A 16,797-nucleotide genomic window follows, 5' to 3' on the forward strand; every position below is an offset into this window, starting at 1 on the left:
ACACGCTTCCAATTGGGATTACAAATTGGACCCCAACTCAGCCATAATGGCGTATTAGGGGCATGTGGATTAGATAACTACTTTTCATAGTTTCAGTTACAGAATCAGGACTATCAAATACAGTCATTCAGTTTCAGTAATAGAACTCAGATAGTTCTACAGAATTCAGGACTGTCAGATACAGTCAACTCAGAACAGTACGGAACTCAGCTAGTTCCATCAGATTCGGGACTGTCAGATACAATCACGCATGTCATCAGTTATATCAGTCATCAAAATTTAATTATCAGTCATGTTAGTTATCAGTAAATTCATGTTATCTCGATCTTAGATATAGTTACGACGTATCCATGCATGTATTCTCACGTTCATATTTGTCAGTTAGCCAGTATTGTTCATGCATATGAACCTCATGCATTCAGCCCACCTTCCATGCATACCAGTACATTCAAAGTATTGACGCATTTGCGTTATGGTGTCTTATACCATAGGTTCAGAAGCACGAGCTCCAGAGCATCAGTAGCATTCCAGTCTCAACAGTCAAGAGTTAGCAGTGAGTCCTCATCTTTGAAGGACATGATAATTTATTTATTATCTCATTAATTAATTTATAAGTTGGAGTTAGTTAGGGACATATCCCATCAACTTCTTAACCAGACAGTTATGTTTTAGAGGTTTTTCAGACTACAATATGTTCAGACAGTATTTCAGTTTTAGGTATTCTATTACCCCACTCAGATGCTATATTTTATCACTCATGCAGTTTTGAACCTTATAGTCTTTCAGCTTTCCTTTCCGCATTATATTTAGTATGCTATACAGTGTATAGGTACAAATATCAATCATGGGTTAGCTTGTGGTCCTTCGGGATCGTGAGCATCGTGTAGCATTCCGAGTATCAGATTCGGGGCGTTACAGTTATGCTGGGATAAGTTATACTGAATTATTTTTTATTGAGTATTTGATTTGTTGTATTCAAAGTAATATGCATGGTATAATTTTTAAGAATAAATTAATTGATTACCAAAATAACCTCCATCTTATTTAACTTATATATATAGTTCTTTCCAAGCTTTAAATATTTATTCTTAAAAATAAAACTTTTATCTTATTTAGGTTAATTTTTGTGTGTGTGTGCATTTCCATAATTATATCGTGTGTATTTTAAAAATAAAACTTTCATCTTATCTAACTTTAATTTTTTTGCATGTGTCTTCCCATGATTATATTGTGTGTGTTTAAATTTAGTTTGAAATAAAAACTTTCAACTTAAATTGTTAAAGTAAAAGATGATTTGTTGTTTATGTCACTTCATTTAAACACATATCACTCATATAATATAGAATATTAAAATTCATTTAATTGATATATACAATATCAATTTTTAGTGATAAAAAACTATTTAATTTAAAATATATAATTCAACAATGGAGTCCACATTTTTATTATTTTTTAGAGAAATTAAAATATATAAATAAACATAATAATTATTCAAATAAATTTAATGTGTCATATATTCATAATTAAAATATTTCTTAAATGTGTATGAATCTCTAATATTTCATGTTAAATTATTTATTTTGTTCTAAATTTCATAAAATATTGATAATCTCATTTTTTTATTTAAAAAATTCATCATCAAAAAATATGAAAAAAAAAAAAAAGAATTACTCTCATTTTTTATTATTTAGTATTACTAATATTTGGAGATAAAATTATATTTAAAAAAAAATTCAAATATTTTTTGCTAAATATAAAAATATTTTTTTATTTAATAATTAAATATGTATGAAGTTAAAAAGGGAATGTAAACATACTTAATATATATATATATAAAGTAATAATCTAAGAATTTGTAAGGCAATTGTGTCCTCTTCTAATTTTATTCCAAAGATAAATAATGATGAAATTATTATCTCACCAAATGGATGGATAACTTATTCCATTACTATTTATTAGTCACGAAATAAGTTATCCCAAATATTACCAACCAAACATAAATTAAAATTTCTATCCCATCCCAGAATTATTTATTTTTATACCTTAAACCAAATGGCACCCTCTATACAGTAGTTATTTACTGTCCAAAAAAAAAAATCACTTTTTAACTAAGATGGGAATATTTGTCAACTACCATCGACCCAAACGCATCACAAAGCAAGGCATAATTCTAATACTTCACTAGACAAGCAAGGAATATTTTGAACCAAAGTACTTTCACAAACTGCAAATCATTTGTTTTACAAAACATAAAACAAATAAACTGTTCCTAGTTTTCAACAAACTTCTAAACCTACTACAAGCAGCAGCAGCTACCCGAAAACTACCTACAATAAACAGATTATTAAAACAAAACAAGTCACAACCCCTAAATCATACAACTTTAGTACAATGTCCATCAAGCATAATAGAACATCACATCACCAAACAAGTTGGAAATTCAGAATTTATGCCTTTCTTGGTGACTTGGTAGCCTTGGATGGGGATTTAGAAGGTTCTTTTCCGACTTTGTCAGATTTCTTAGGCAAAAGAACTGGATTGATGTTGGGAAGCACACCACCATGAGCAATGGTTACACCAGCTAGGAGTTTCCCGAGTTCTTCATCGTTCCTCACAGCTAACAAAACATGCCTTGGTATTATTCTGTTCTTCTTGTTGTCTCTAGCTGCATTTCCAGCCAATTCCAAAACCTACACAACAAGAAAAAATCCACCGTAATCAACACCAAATCAATCAACTAGAGTCTCAATTTAAGCATATTACATAGTATTCAAGTAAATGTAAACTCTAAAATTCTAAAAGTCTTATGTCTTATGTAGCAAATTAGAAATACTCTAAATTTCACACTAATACTTATCTTAAGGCAACATATTTTAAAGCAATATAATGTTAATAAACAAGAATAAAATTGAAATATACACCAAACCCAACACAAATTAAACAACACACAAAATATGTGAGAACAGACACAACCCCAGATGAGCCCTTCCAAAAGCAAATCCAAATTAGTCAAACTACAATGCAAATACTAGACACTAGATGAGACCAAAATCATAAAATCAACTAAAGTAACCGTTCAGAAATAGGAGCAGCTAAACATATCTAACAAAATTCCATTTCACAAATTGACGAAAACCACAAGTGAAATTCAACAAAAGTTCAACATTTAGAAATTATACCTCAGCAGCAAGGTACTCAAGCACAGCAGCAAGATAAACAGGAGCACCAGTACCAACACGTTGAGAATACCTCCCTTTTTTCAAATAACGTCCAATTCTACCCACTGGAAACTGCAACCCCGCCTTTACAGATCGGGAAACTGGCTTCTTCTTAGGACCTCCACCCTTCCTTCCTCCAGCACCCTTCTTCTCCATTTGTCAAAACTGATAATTACTATGACAATTTGATTTTGCTTTGTTACACAAATTGATTGTGCTGTATTTGAATTATACAGTGAGCAGGTATTTATATATGGGGTTTGTGGGTGGAAATGTTTTTAGGGATAGTGGAGAGGAATTTGAGCCGTTGGATGTCGGGTTAAATCTACGGCTGTGAGATGAGGAGATTGACGATCCGCGTGATATTGAATTAGCCAATGAGAGACGAGCACGATAGCACTGTTGTGTGAGGTTGACAGACTGGATAAGCCTCAAGTATTTGGGCAAGGAATTTTTTTAAAAAAAATAAAACATGCCATCTCTAACTAACCATATTTACACAATTTTTTACTGCTATAAACTAATTACAAAAATTTTAATTAATTATTTATTTTCATTGAACATATTGAGAGCTAATTATATATTTCGATTGATTTAAAATTGACAAAAATGTAAAGAAAGTTAATTATGTATTTTTTCAAGGAAAAACAATGTATCCTTGATGGGTAGATTATTTATCTCAACGGAATTAAAATCGAAAAAGATATATCAAGTGCTAATTATGTAATAAAAAAAATATAGTTTCATTGGATGTATCAGAAGTTAATTATGTATCTCGACAGAACCAAAATCGAATTTTTAATATCAGAATTTTCTGTAATTAAACTCTAAAAATTTATGTTGTTTGCCCAAAAAATTAGAACTCATAAAAGTACAAGAGCAATGGGATAAAATATATTCTTCAACTTTGTGATTTAAGTTTTTTTTTTTTTAATATAATTTTTGAATTTTATTGATAATTCTATCAAATCTCAAAAAGAGTATTTACAAAGATGGACCAACCCATCTTAAATCTAAAAAGTAATTGGGCCCTATCCATTATACAAAATACCCGGCGCAACTTCATTTTCTTCAGACATATAAATTCATTCCCTCTCCTTAATTTTTGTCTCTCCTTCAGTTTCTTAGGTGAAACATGTAGAATTATCACCTGAATCTCCAATTCCTCTTGCTCCTGCTGTGGATCATCAATTCGGTGCCTTGGAATATGAAAATGTGTTCTGATATCAGCTTTTTGAAGTAAGCTTCTTCTAGACCTCTGACTGTTCAGCTCTTCTTCTCCCTTACTGATTGCTCCTTTATCTTCTCTTTGTTATTTCAGCTGAGATCTCTGGTGGATGGATTTTATCATTGACTTTGGTGTTGATTTGAGGGTCAAAGGTTCCTGGAGCTGATTGCATGTCCAGGTATACTTCGATCTTCTTCTCTGCACCTTGTGCTTGTTCTTTACTCTAACTTTGCGATTTAAGATCTGTTTGATCATAGATATTGCAGATTTTGGAAAAAAGTTTTGATAGAACCTATTTGACGATAAAAATTATTAAATTTGACAAAAAAATAAGACCTCACAATCTAAAGCAGATATATCATTCATTATAAAAGTGGTGCATATACATTTTCGTCGATTAACAACTGATGCATATTTATCATTTTTATTAACTTGCTATAGCAACAACAGACTCAGTGTATCCTCACCAAGTGAGGTCTGGGGAAGTAAAATGTACGCAGTCCATATCACTACCTCTGAAAAGGTAGAGAGGGCTATTTTCGAATGACCTCGGCTCAAAAATGAGAATAGTATACCAAGACCGTAATGAAACATGAGACATGATGGATAACATAAATAGAAATAAAAGATAAAATATAATAGCAATAAATATCATAGAATTGCAAAATAAGAGAAAATACGAGCAACACGAAATAAGTATAAGAAAACAGATACTTTTATTAACTTGCCTAAATTTAGTAAATTTGAAAATAATATAAAATTAATTTTTTATCAAAAAAATGTAATGTGACTTTAAATAATTATCTCACAAATTTTTCTTACTCTTCCAGATCCGACCAATGTTGACACCTAATTTTTGCCCTCCCGATCGGATTCATCCTTGAGATTCTTTGATTTTAAATAAAATTACCACATTTATTTTTATCTGAATAAGATATTTTTAAAAAATTTATCTAGGTAATTTTGTCATCTTAAAGTAACAATTATATATTTTCGTATTCATATATAAGAAATCGTACAATTTTATTAATTAAATAATTATTTTTACAAAAAAAATAAAAGATTTTAATCAAGGGTTATATTGGAAATTAAATCAAAAGGTTAAAATTTCAACTCAAATATAATTTAGTCTCAAAAATAATTTATTTTAAAAAATATTTGTTTAATTTTATTTAAATCAAGAAGCTCGGAATTAAATTGTCTAAATCGTCAATCATTTGCTATTTAATAAATAGCTAAATCCTCAATATCTAATCGGGTGAATCTCAAAAATAGGCCCAAAATGAGGTGACTTTCAAATTTTAGTCTCAAATAAACAAGTTTTCTTAAAATAACCTTTACCTATTAACTAATATTTTTTTGGACAGAATTGCCACTAATCAATGGAGTAATTGCATAAATGATATAACAACTTCATATTTATATCTTTCAACCTTTTTTTTCTCTTTTTAATTTACTTTGATTTTTATTTTTTATTTTCTCTTTTTATTTTTTATTTTCTCAATCCTTACTTTTTTCCTCTCAACTTATTTTTTTTTCTTTTTTTTTTATTTTTTTCCTCTTTTTTTTTTTCTTTTTTATTTTCTCAACCCTTACTTTTTCTTATTTACACCTTTCAACGGCTACTTTTATAAAAAAAAAAAAATCTTTGATTTTTTTTTCTTTTTTTCTTTTTAAATGTTCCTCGACCTTTATTTTTATTTAATCTTTTTTTTTTATCAATCTATTTTTTTCTTCCTATTCTCTCTCAACTTCTACATTTTCTTTGATTTTGATTTTTTTGATATTTTTCTTTATTTTCTTCTTTTTTCGCAATTTTTATTATTTTTGTTATTTTTTTCAATTACTTCCATTCAAGTTACATTTCATGAGCAAGAATTGACACTATAACATTATAAAGGCAAGACTTACGACTTTCGAATAATAAACTATGTTTCATGGGCAAGAGTTGACACTACTACATTGTAGAGGCAAGACTTATGACTTTCAAGCAACAAGTTATGTTTTATGGGCAAGAGTTGACACTACCACATTGTATGTTGATTTATGAGATATTTTATAACTCTTATCTTAGGGGCAAGACTTAGCTTAGGAACTTTCAAACAACAAATTATACCCCACGGGCAAGAGTTAACTCTGCCACGTTATATTTTCTTTTATGAGATGTTCTACAACTATTGTCTTAGAGGCAAGACTTAACTCAAGTACTTTCAAACTACAAATTATGTCCCACGGGCAAAAATTGACACTACAACGTTATGTTTTCATTTATGAGATGTTCTACAACTATTGTCTTAGAGGCAAGATTTGGCTCAAGGACTTTCAAACAACAAATTATGCCCCACGGGCAAGAGTTGACTCTACCACGTTATGTTTTCATTTATAAGATGTTCTACAACTATTGTCTTAAAGGCAAGACTGGGCTTATGGAGTTTCAAACTACAAACTATGCCCCTTGGGCAAGAGTTGACTTTACCACGTTATGTTTTTATTTATGAAATGTTCTACAACTATTGCCTTAGAGGGAAGACTTAATTAGCTCAAGGACTTTCAAACTACAAATTATGCTCCACGGGCAAGAGTTGACTCTACCACGTTATGTTTTCATTTTTGAGATGCTCTACAACTATTGCCTTAGAGGCAAGACTTAATTAGCTCAAGGACTTTCAAATAACAAATTATGCCCCAAGGGAAAGAGTTGACTTTACCACGTTATATTTTTATTTATGAGATGTTCTACAACTATTGCCTTAGAGGCAAGACTTAATTAGCTCAACAACTTTCAAACAACAAATTATGCCCTACGGACAAGAGTTGACTCTACCACGTTATGTTTTCATTTATTAGATGTTCTACAACTATTGCCTTAGAGGCAAAACTTAGCTCAAAGACTTTCAAACTATAAATTATGCCCCACAGGTAAGAGTTGACTCTACCATGCTATGTCTTCATTTATGAGATGTTTTACAACTCTTGCTAGAGGCAAGACTTAGCTTAAGGACTTTCAAACAACAAATTATGCCCCACGGGCAAGAGTTGACTCTACTACATTATGTTTTCATTTATGAGATGTTCTACAATTATTGCCTTAGAGACAAGACTTAGCTCAAGGACTTTCAAATAACAAATTATGCCCCACGGGCAAGAGTTGACTCTATCACGTTATGTTTTTATTTCTGAGATGCTCTACAACTATTGCCTTAGAGGCAAGACTTAATTAGCTCAAAGACTTTCAAATAACTAATTATGCCCCACGGGCAAAAGTTGACATTATCATGTTGTGTCTTTATTTATGGGATGTTCTACAACTATTGCCTTAGAGGCAAAACTTTGCTGAAGGACTTTCAAACAACAAATTATGCACCACGGACAAGAGTTGACTCTACCACGTTATGTTTTCATTTATGAGATGTTCTACAATTATTGCCTTAGAGGCAAGAGTTACTTAGCTCAAGGACTTTCAAACAACAAATTATGTTCTACGGGCAAGAGTTGACTTTACCGCGTTATAATTTCACTTAAGAGATGTTCTATAATTATTGACTTAGAGGCAAGACTTAGCTCAAGGACTTTCAAACTACAAATTATACCCTACGGGCAAGAGTCGACACTACCGCATTATGTCTTCATTTATGAGATGTTCTACAACTCTTGCCTTAGAGGCAGGACTTAGTTCAAAGACTTTCAAACTACAAATTATGCTTAACGGGCAAGAGTTGACTCTACCATGTTATGTTTTATTTATGGGATATTCTACAACACTTGCCGTAGAGGCAAGATTTAGCTCAAGGACTTTCAAATAATAAATTATGCCCCACAGGCAAGAGTTGATACTACCACGTTATGTCTTCATTTATGGGATGTTCTACAACTCTTGCCTTAGAGGCAAGACTTTGCTCAAGGACTTTGAAATAATAAATTATGCCTCACGGGCAAAAGTTGACACTACTACATTATGTCTTTATTTATGAGATATTCTACAACTCTCGCCTTAGAGACACGACTTATCTCAAGAATTTTTAAAGAACTTCGTAACAACAATTCATGCTTTAAATTTGTTTTGATGTCAAAAAAGCAAGATCTCTTTGCGGATTATCTAATTTTTTATTTATTAGCAAAATATAATAGAAGTTGAGAAAAAAACAAACAACGATCAAACAAAATAGAGAAATAAAAAAAAAGATTGAGAAAAAAAAGAAAAGAAAAAAATAAAGATCACGAAAAAGCACAGAATTAAAAAAAATAAAAATGGGAGGGAAAATGAAAATAAAGTTTGAGAAAATGAGGGGAAAAAAGAGAACTAAAAAAAGAAAAAGACAATCAAACAAAATAGAGAAATAAAAAAAAGAGTGAGAAAAAAAAAGGCAAGAAAAAAAGAAAGATTAAGAAAAAAGTGAAGAATTTAAAAAGTTGAGAAAAAAATGAGAAGAAAAAATAAAAATAAAGCTTGAGAAAAATGAGGGAAAAAAAAAGAGAATTGATAAAAACCAAAATTAAAAGAAAAATAAAGGTTAAAGACAAATGAATTAAAAAAAAAAAAGAAAAAAGAAATAGATAATGCTTGAGAAATAAAAAGTGAAAAAAATAAAGATTGAGACAAATAAATTAAAACATGAAAATATAATTAAAGGAAAAAAAAAGTAAAAAAGTGAAAATAATTTAAAAAAATAGAATAATAAAATTAAATGAAAAAATACAAAGTGAAAATAATAAAAAATAAAATTTGAGAGATAAATGAGTATGGAAAGTTTAAAAAGATAATTGAGGTGTATAAGGGCAAAATGATACTTTTAGTATATTAAAAAGTAAGAAAGACTATTATTCAAAGAAATTTTTATTTGGAGTCAAATATCTAAAGTCACTCATATTTTGATCTATGACATGCAATTTTCTGTATCTAATCTACCCAAAAATAGCCCAATACCACCCCGCATTGCCCATTCCCTTTTCCCCTCTCCTATTTTTTAAATTTTGGACCATAACAAGTGGGCCTAATTCAACAAAATTAACCCAATTCCAGCCGCCCATCAGTTCCCAGCAACATGGGCCAACAACTCACCAGCCCAGCGACTAACAACAATTCCACACCAGCCGCCCCAGCCCAGCAAAATCATCCGACCCGGCCCACTACCCTATTCTCCCTTTTAACACCAACAACGTTCAACGTATCCACAGCAGTAACAACCGACAGCATCAATAGCTGTACCAACAGCTACAAATACCGTTCCAAGAACGACAACACCACTCAACACCGTTCATCCTCAACCAAACGGCGTCCAACACCACCAAAACGCTATAACGTCCATTCCAAAAACCCAGCCAAATCACCATCTATTTTTCGCCCGTTCAACCCGTTGAAGCCAACAATGGCAGGAAAACAGTCCCCAAACGACGATACAAAGGAAATTGCCCTGAATTTCGTCATTAATTCAAGATATAGAGGAGATTCTTTGATGATTTTGAATTCAAACTCCATCCACATGTTTGAAAAAATATTTTCACTTCAAATCGGGACTTCATCTATAAATACCCCTCTTTCACCATGGAAAGGAGAGAGGATTTTTGGTGAAAAATTAGGGGTTGTGAAGGTGCTTGCCTTTAACCTCATGTAACCAAAATTCTCGACGAACACCCTCCGAAAACCGAATTCCGGCGAAACTGTTGAACTCCGGCAAGGCCAATCGGCGTTCCGGTGGTGAAAGTCCATTTGTCTAAGGCTCGTTGTCCTAGTTGGCTGCCCCGAGAAAGGTAACGATCAACCTAAAGATTTTTACGTGATCATGCTCTGTATTGCTTAAGATTCTCAAATTGCCATTTTCTATCATTTTTTTTTTTGGAAAAAAGGGTCTTCTTTCTGTTCTTTTTGTTCATGGTTTTGTTCTTGTTGTGCAAAGGGGGCCCATTTTGTTTGCTTTCTTTTTCTCAGGTGTAGTCTCGTATAGAGTAAGGGTCATATGAATGCTTCAATTATTTACTGCAACTTGTTGTGTTGAGACGTGAAGACCTTAATCTTCTAGTGACCTTAATCTTCTAAACAAGAGTATCATGAATTTTGAGATAGAGTAAAATAAGTTCCATGGAAAATAACGTTATATGGCATGTTCGTCTTGATTGGGACTAGAATTTCTTAAATCAAATCTTCTGCTCATATGGGCTATTTGAAAGTTTCTTGAAAGTAGTTTCTCCGCTGTTATGAGAATGCATTTTTTTAGTATTTCTTTTTTTTTTTTCTTTAAAACGTGCCGAAGTTGTGAACGACGGGGTGTTTTTCTTGTGTACGAGCAGCTGAAAATAGGGGTTCATGATAGCCTAATTCTGTTTCGAAAATTCTGTTTTTAACTAATGCAGTGTGACTGTATGATTGGCCTTTACTGCTGCAAAGTGTTTGGGGTATTGTATTACCCATACTCATAATGGGCCATAAGTGCAAACTTTATTATTTGTATCCTAGTTTGATCATCACTTTCCTACGTGGATCACGAGTAGAGTAAAATTATTCTGTTGTTGCCTTTAATAATGAATAACCAAAGGGTCTTTTGCTTTGTTTTTTTCTGAATGTTGTCATTTGTGCGAGTTAATCACGATACCAATGAGTTTGAAGATGTAGCTTTACTGCTATAGATATCTCTCTGTCATGTTTTGGAATACATAAATTTGTTTGAATCCTTTGATCACATTTAGATGTTTAATTGAGTAATTCTCTCATACACTAATCCTTTAATTCTTTTCTTGTGCATGAACTCCTTTGAGTCCGTTTTGGACTCTTTACTTGCATCCTTGTTGGGCCCAACCTCCATCGAGTCAAAGCCTCAATCGAATTCACAAATGGACTTATATATGCATAAACAAGCTGGTATACCGTTGTATACAGATGATATACATTAGAAGGCAGCAGCTGCGCGTTATACCGTTGTTTATGATGAAAAATGGAGTCACAATATGCAGCTTACCGCACTGATATAACCGTATACGCAGCGGTATACACAAAAACGCATGAAATAAGCTGCTGATATACAGCAGATATACAGGGGCGAAAAATGGACTAAAGTCCATGGAATTGATCCAATGGACAGTTTTTTTTTGGGCCAAAGGGGCCCAATTCTCACTCTTTTTTCTTTAATTATCCATTCTAAATTATTTATTTGTATTTGCTTGAACATGTTAATCAATTAATCTAAATAAATCCCCAAGATATCGCCATTTTTCTTTTATCTTCATTTTCCCCCTTCGTTACTAACTTGAATTTCCCTTTATTATTATTATTATTGTTATTATGAAATAAGGTGGACTTTATGTTAACTTTTTGAACACAAACTTCTTCACATTAAAATGACTTTTTGCATGTTCTAAGTAATAATCGATCTCATTTAGGCCGAAGTGAGTTTTCTCGAGCAATAAAAGAAATGGGTTTTCTTAAACTAAAAAGTTTATACTCTCCCATAATCGATTAAATATTTTTTATTTCTCTTAAAATCTATTATTTTAAGGTTTAAAGTTAACATTGACCCTAAGAATAGGCTCCTTTAAAAATAATAATCTCCCTTAAAACGAAATAAATTATTAAGGTTATATTGTTAAAAATGGACTTTTGTTTAAAATTTTCTTTAGCTTAAAAAACTTGACGAAATGATTTTTAAAAACCGCTTGTTTCAAGTGTGATATTTTATAAAAAAAATTTGCAAAGTTAGCCTTTAAAGTTAGTCAAAGATGATCTTTTAGTGAACCGTTTTAAAACGAACGCTCCTAAGTGTTGTAAAAACCTTCTTAGGGCGTTAATTGAATCCTTACTCAGTTTTTCAAAATTCAAAGATTTATTTCTGTTTTTGAATCTTTAAAATTTCTCTAAGTTTTCTTGTTATTTTCTATAAAAATCAAGTGGCGACTCTATAATTTTTTTAAAATTATTTTGACATTTTTGAAGTTTTGAAATAATTTGAGAAGTCGAAAATCAAGTTCTACAAATAATTTGTATTTCCTTTGATAAATCTGAAAAGGGATAAAACAACCAAGACAATATTCAAATGAAAAAAAAAAACTCAAATTCTCTTCTACTCAATTATATATGAATTTAGAGCGATTGTGAATAAAAGAGAAATTAAATTATTTTTTAGTGGACTTGCGTATGGTCAGAGCAAAGAAAATGAGTGAGGCAATTTTTTAAGGCCACGTGATATAATTAAAATTAAGAAAATAATTTTAGAATTTCACAATTTTATTCGTTAACAGAAAGGATAGGCATACAACATTTGTTAAACGGTTAATGTATATATACGTCATTTATTATAGACAATGATACATGGGGCCTTGAGCTCTACGGGATAAAAAATTTTTAAAATGAAGTGTGGGTGACATAAGTCTTAATAATTGAGTGGAGGTGATAATTATTTTATTAAGGATTAAGAAAGTAAGAAAAGTTTGAAAATAACCTATAAGTTTTTTAATTTACACTTTGATCCAATGTAAAACCTAATATAACTAGAAATGGAGGGAAAAAAAGACACGTTTCTCTCCCTTCTCATTTATTGAAGTTTTCTCTCTCTTCATGTTTTTTGTTGTTCATTGTTGTTGTTGCTTTATTCATCATCATCTTCTTCTTCATTATCATCATCTTGTTTTTCATTATCATCTCTTCTTGTTCATCATCATCATCTTCTTGTTGTTGAACATTGTTGTTAACGCTACTATTACTACTTGATCAAATTTTTTTAAGTCAAATTTTATTCGTATATCACTTGGGAATTACTTATAGGTGATTTTAGTAAGTAAAATTATAATTTTTAGTTGAATTTCTCATCTGGGTGTATCTGCTACTGCTGTTTTTTCAACAGTAGATAAAACATGTAACGTATATCCAACGGATGAGTAATCTGTTGCACAGATGAGTAACCTGTTGCAACATATTGACTAATCTGTTGTAACATATTGACTAAGTTGTTGTAATATATGGGTAATCTGTGGCAACATATATGACTAATCTGTTGCAACAGATTACTCATCTGTTGGATTTGTATTATAGTGTTGTAACATGAATCCAACATATGGGTCATCTGTTGCAACAGATTAGTCATATGTTGCAACAGATTACTCACTTGTTGCAATAAATGATTCATATATTGGATTTATATTGCGGGTTCTATCCATTGTAGTAGTAGCAAATAACCAAATAAAAAACTCTACAAAAATCACAATTATACTTACAAAATCACCTATGAAGTAATGTCCAAGTGATATACGAACAAAATTTAACCTAAAAAAATTCTAAAATTTTCAACAAAGGCACAACGAATAAGTGAAACACATGAAAAATTTCATGAAATGGGTAAAGAAGACAAAAATAGTGTATCATAATTCAAATGCAAAAGGATCGAGGGGACAAACGTTTGAGTTCTCTTAAAAATATTTAAGTTTCCTAGTATTTTAATTGTTTTCTAATGGATAACCCATCTATTATAACAAATTTTCTATCTGTTTGATAATTTCCAACAAATGAATCATCTGTTGCAATATGTCAGTCATCTGTTATTCAAATTAAGCAATTATTAGTAATAACTAAATTGATTTAGCTAAAATTAAAGACAAATCTTTAAGATAATGGGACAAACATTTGAGTTCTCCTAAAAATATTTGAGTTCCCTAGTATTTTAATTATTTTACAACAGATCACCTATTTATTGCAACAACTTAGTCATCTGTTGCAATAAATGCTTATAACAGGTTAGTCATTTATTGATTCAAATTAAGCAATTATTAATAATAATTAAATTGATTTAACTAAAATTGAAAACAAGATCTTAGACAAGGGGGAAGACATTTGAGTTCTCCTAAAAAATATTTGAGTTTTAGTATTTTAAATTATTTTTCAACACATATTTTATCTATTTAGTAATTTCCAACAGATAAGTCATATGTTGCAACAACTTAGTCATCTGTTGCAACAGATGTCTATATCTGTTTGATAATTTTCAATAGATGAATTAGTTGTTGCAACAGATGTCTATATCTGTTTGATCATTTTCAACAGATGGTTTTATTTGTTTGGTCATTTCCAACAGATTACTCATCTGTTGTAACATGTTAATCATCTATTCATTCACATTAAGTCATTATTAGTAATAACTAAATTGATTACTAAAATAAAATATGAATTAATAAGTTCAATTATAGTTTCAATTAATCTCATAGTAATTACACAATCAACTAAGTATGTTCATCCTGAGTAGAGTGATCAATTGACCAATTTTATTTGAAATGATTCAAACTAAGTCATCATTAGAAATAACTATATTGATTTAACTAAAGCTAAAGATGAATTAGTAAGTTCAATTACGATTTCAATTAATTTCATAGTAATTACACGATCAATTAAGTGTTTCGTACTGAGTAGAATGATTAATTGACAAATTTTATGTGAAATAATTCAAATTAAAACATTATTAGAAATACCTACATTGATTTAACTAAAATTAAAGATGAATTAGTAAATTCAATTACGATTTCAATTAATCTCAATAATTAAATGATCAATTAAGTGTTTCATCCTTAGTAGAATAATTAATTGACCAATTTTATTTTAAATAATTCAAATTAAATCATTATTAGTAATAACTATGTTCATTTAACTAAAATTAAACATGAATTAATGAGTTCACTTACAATTTCAATTAATCTCATCGTAATTACATGATTAACTAAGTGTATTCGTCCAGAGTAGAGTGATCAATCGACCAATTTTATTTGAAATAATTTAAATTAAGATATTATTAGTAATAACTAAATTGATTTAACTAAAATTAAAGATAAACTTACAAGTTTAATTAATCTCATAGTAATTAAATTATCAACTAAGTGTATTCATCATGATTAGAGTGATCAATTGACCAATTTTATTTGAAATGAATCAAATTAAGTCATTATTTGTAATAACTAAATTGATAGAACTAAATTAAAGATGAATTGATAAGTTCACTTGCAATTTCAATTAATCTCATAGTAATTACATGATCAACTATGTGTATTCGTCTCGAGAAGGGTGATCAATCGACCAATTTTATTACAAATGATTCAAATTAAGTCATTATTAGTAATAAATAAATTAATTTTGACTAAATTAAAGATGAATTGATAAGTCCACTTACAATTTCAATTAATGTATTCGTCTTTAATAGAATGATCAATTGATAAATTTTATTTAAAATGATTCAAATTAAGCAATTATTAGTAAGAACTAATTGATTTAACTAAAATTAAAGACAAGACCTTAGACAAGGGGACAAACATTTGAATTCTCTTAAAAACATCTGAGCTTTACTATTTTAAATTATTTTCCAACATATATCCTATATATTTGATAATTTTCAACAGATGAGTCATCTGCTGCAACAACTTAGTCATCTATTGCAACAGATGCCTATATTTGTTTGATAATTTTCAATAGATGAGTCATTTATTGCAACAGGTTAGTCATCTGTTGCAACATATGTCTATATTTGTTTGGTCATTTCCAACAGATGTCTTTATCTGTTTAGTCATTTTCACGAGATTACTCATCTTTTGCAACATGTTAGTCATCTATTGATTCGTATTAAGCCATTATATTAGTAATAACTAAACTTATTTAACTATAATTAAACATGAATTAATAAGTTCAATTACAGTTTCAATTAATCTCATGGTAATTACACTATCAACTAAATGTGTTCGTCCTGAGTAGAGTGATCAATACCAATTTTATTTGAAATGATTAAAACCAAACCATAATTAGAAATAATTATATTGATTTACCTAAAATTAAAGATGAATTAGTAAGTTGACTTACAATTTTAATTAATTTTATAGTAATTACATGATCAACTAAGTGTTTCGTCTTAAGTAGAATGATCAATTGACCAATTTTATTTTAAATAATTAAAATCAAGCAATTATTAGTAATAATTAAATTAATTTAACTAAAATTAAAGATGTATTGATAATTTTAATTACGATTTCAATTAATCTCATAGTTAGTAATTACATGATCATCTAAGTGTATTTGTCTTGAGTAAAGTGTTAATTGACCAATTTTATTTGAAATGATTCAAATTAAGACATTATTAGTAATAACAACATTGATTTGACTAAAATTAAAGATGAATTGATAAGTTCAATTACAATTTCAATTAATATGTTGTAATAGATGAGTAATCTATTGGAAAAGACCAAACAGTTAAAGACATTTGTTGAAAATGACCAAACATATATAGACATATGTTGCAACAGATGACTAACCTGTTGCAATAGCTAACTCATCTATTGAAAATTATCCAACAAATATAGACATCTATTGCAACAGATGACTAAATTGTTGCAACATAT

The 16,797-nt window shown here is 29.8% G+C and overlaps 1 protein-coding gene and 1 long non-coding RNA gene across 2 annotated transcripts; one reads left to right on the forward strand and one right to left on the reverse strand.

Annotated features, from left to right (window-relative positions):
- Positions 1–2,197: 2,197 nt before the first annotated feature.
- On the reverse strand, positions 2,198–3,500 carry LOC107842970 (histone H2A). The gene is made up of 2 exons (XM_016687063.2): positions 3,180–3,500; positions 2,198–2,690 (listed from the first exon to the last, which is right to left on the reverse strand). The coding sequence occupies exons 1-2, from the start codon at positions 3,372–3,374 to the stop codon at positions 2,448–2,450; spliced, it is 438 nt and encodes a 145-aa protein (XP_016542549.1). The 5' UTR covers positions 3,375–3,500; the 3' UTR covers positions 2,198–2,447.
- Positions 3,501–4,221: 721 nt separating this feature from the next.
- LOC124887015 lies at positions 4,222–11,657 on the forward strand. The gene is made up of 2 exons (XR_007044485.1): positions 4,222–4,457; positions 4,540–11,657. It is a non-coding gene; the product is annotated as an uncharacterized LOC124887015 (long non-coding RNA).
- The last annotated feature ends 5,140 nt before the right edge of the window (positions 11,658–16,797 follow it).

Source organism: Capsicum annuum, chromosome 9 (assembly GCF_002878395.1).
Source record: "Capsicum annuum cultivar UCD-10X-F1 chromosome 9, UCD10Xv1.1, whole genome shotgun sequence".
In the NCBI taxonomy this organism is placed as follows: Eukaryota; Viridiplantae; Streptophyta; class Magnoliopsida; order Solanales; family Solanaceae; genus Capsicum; species Capsicum annuum.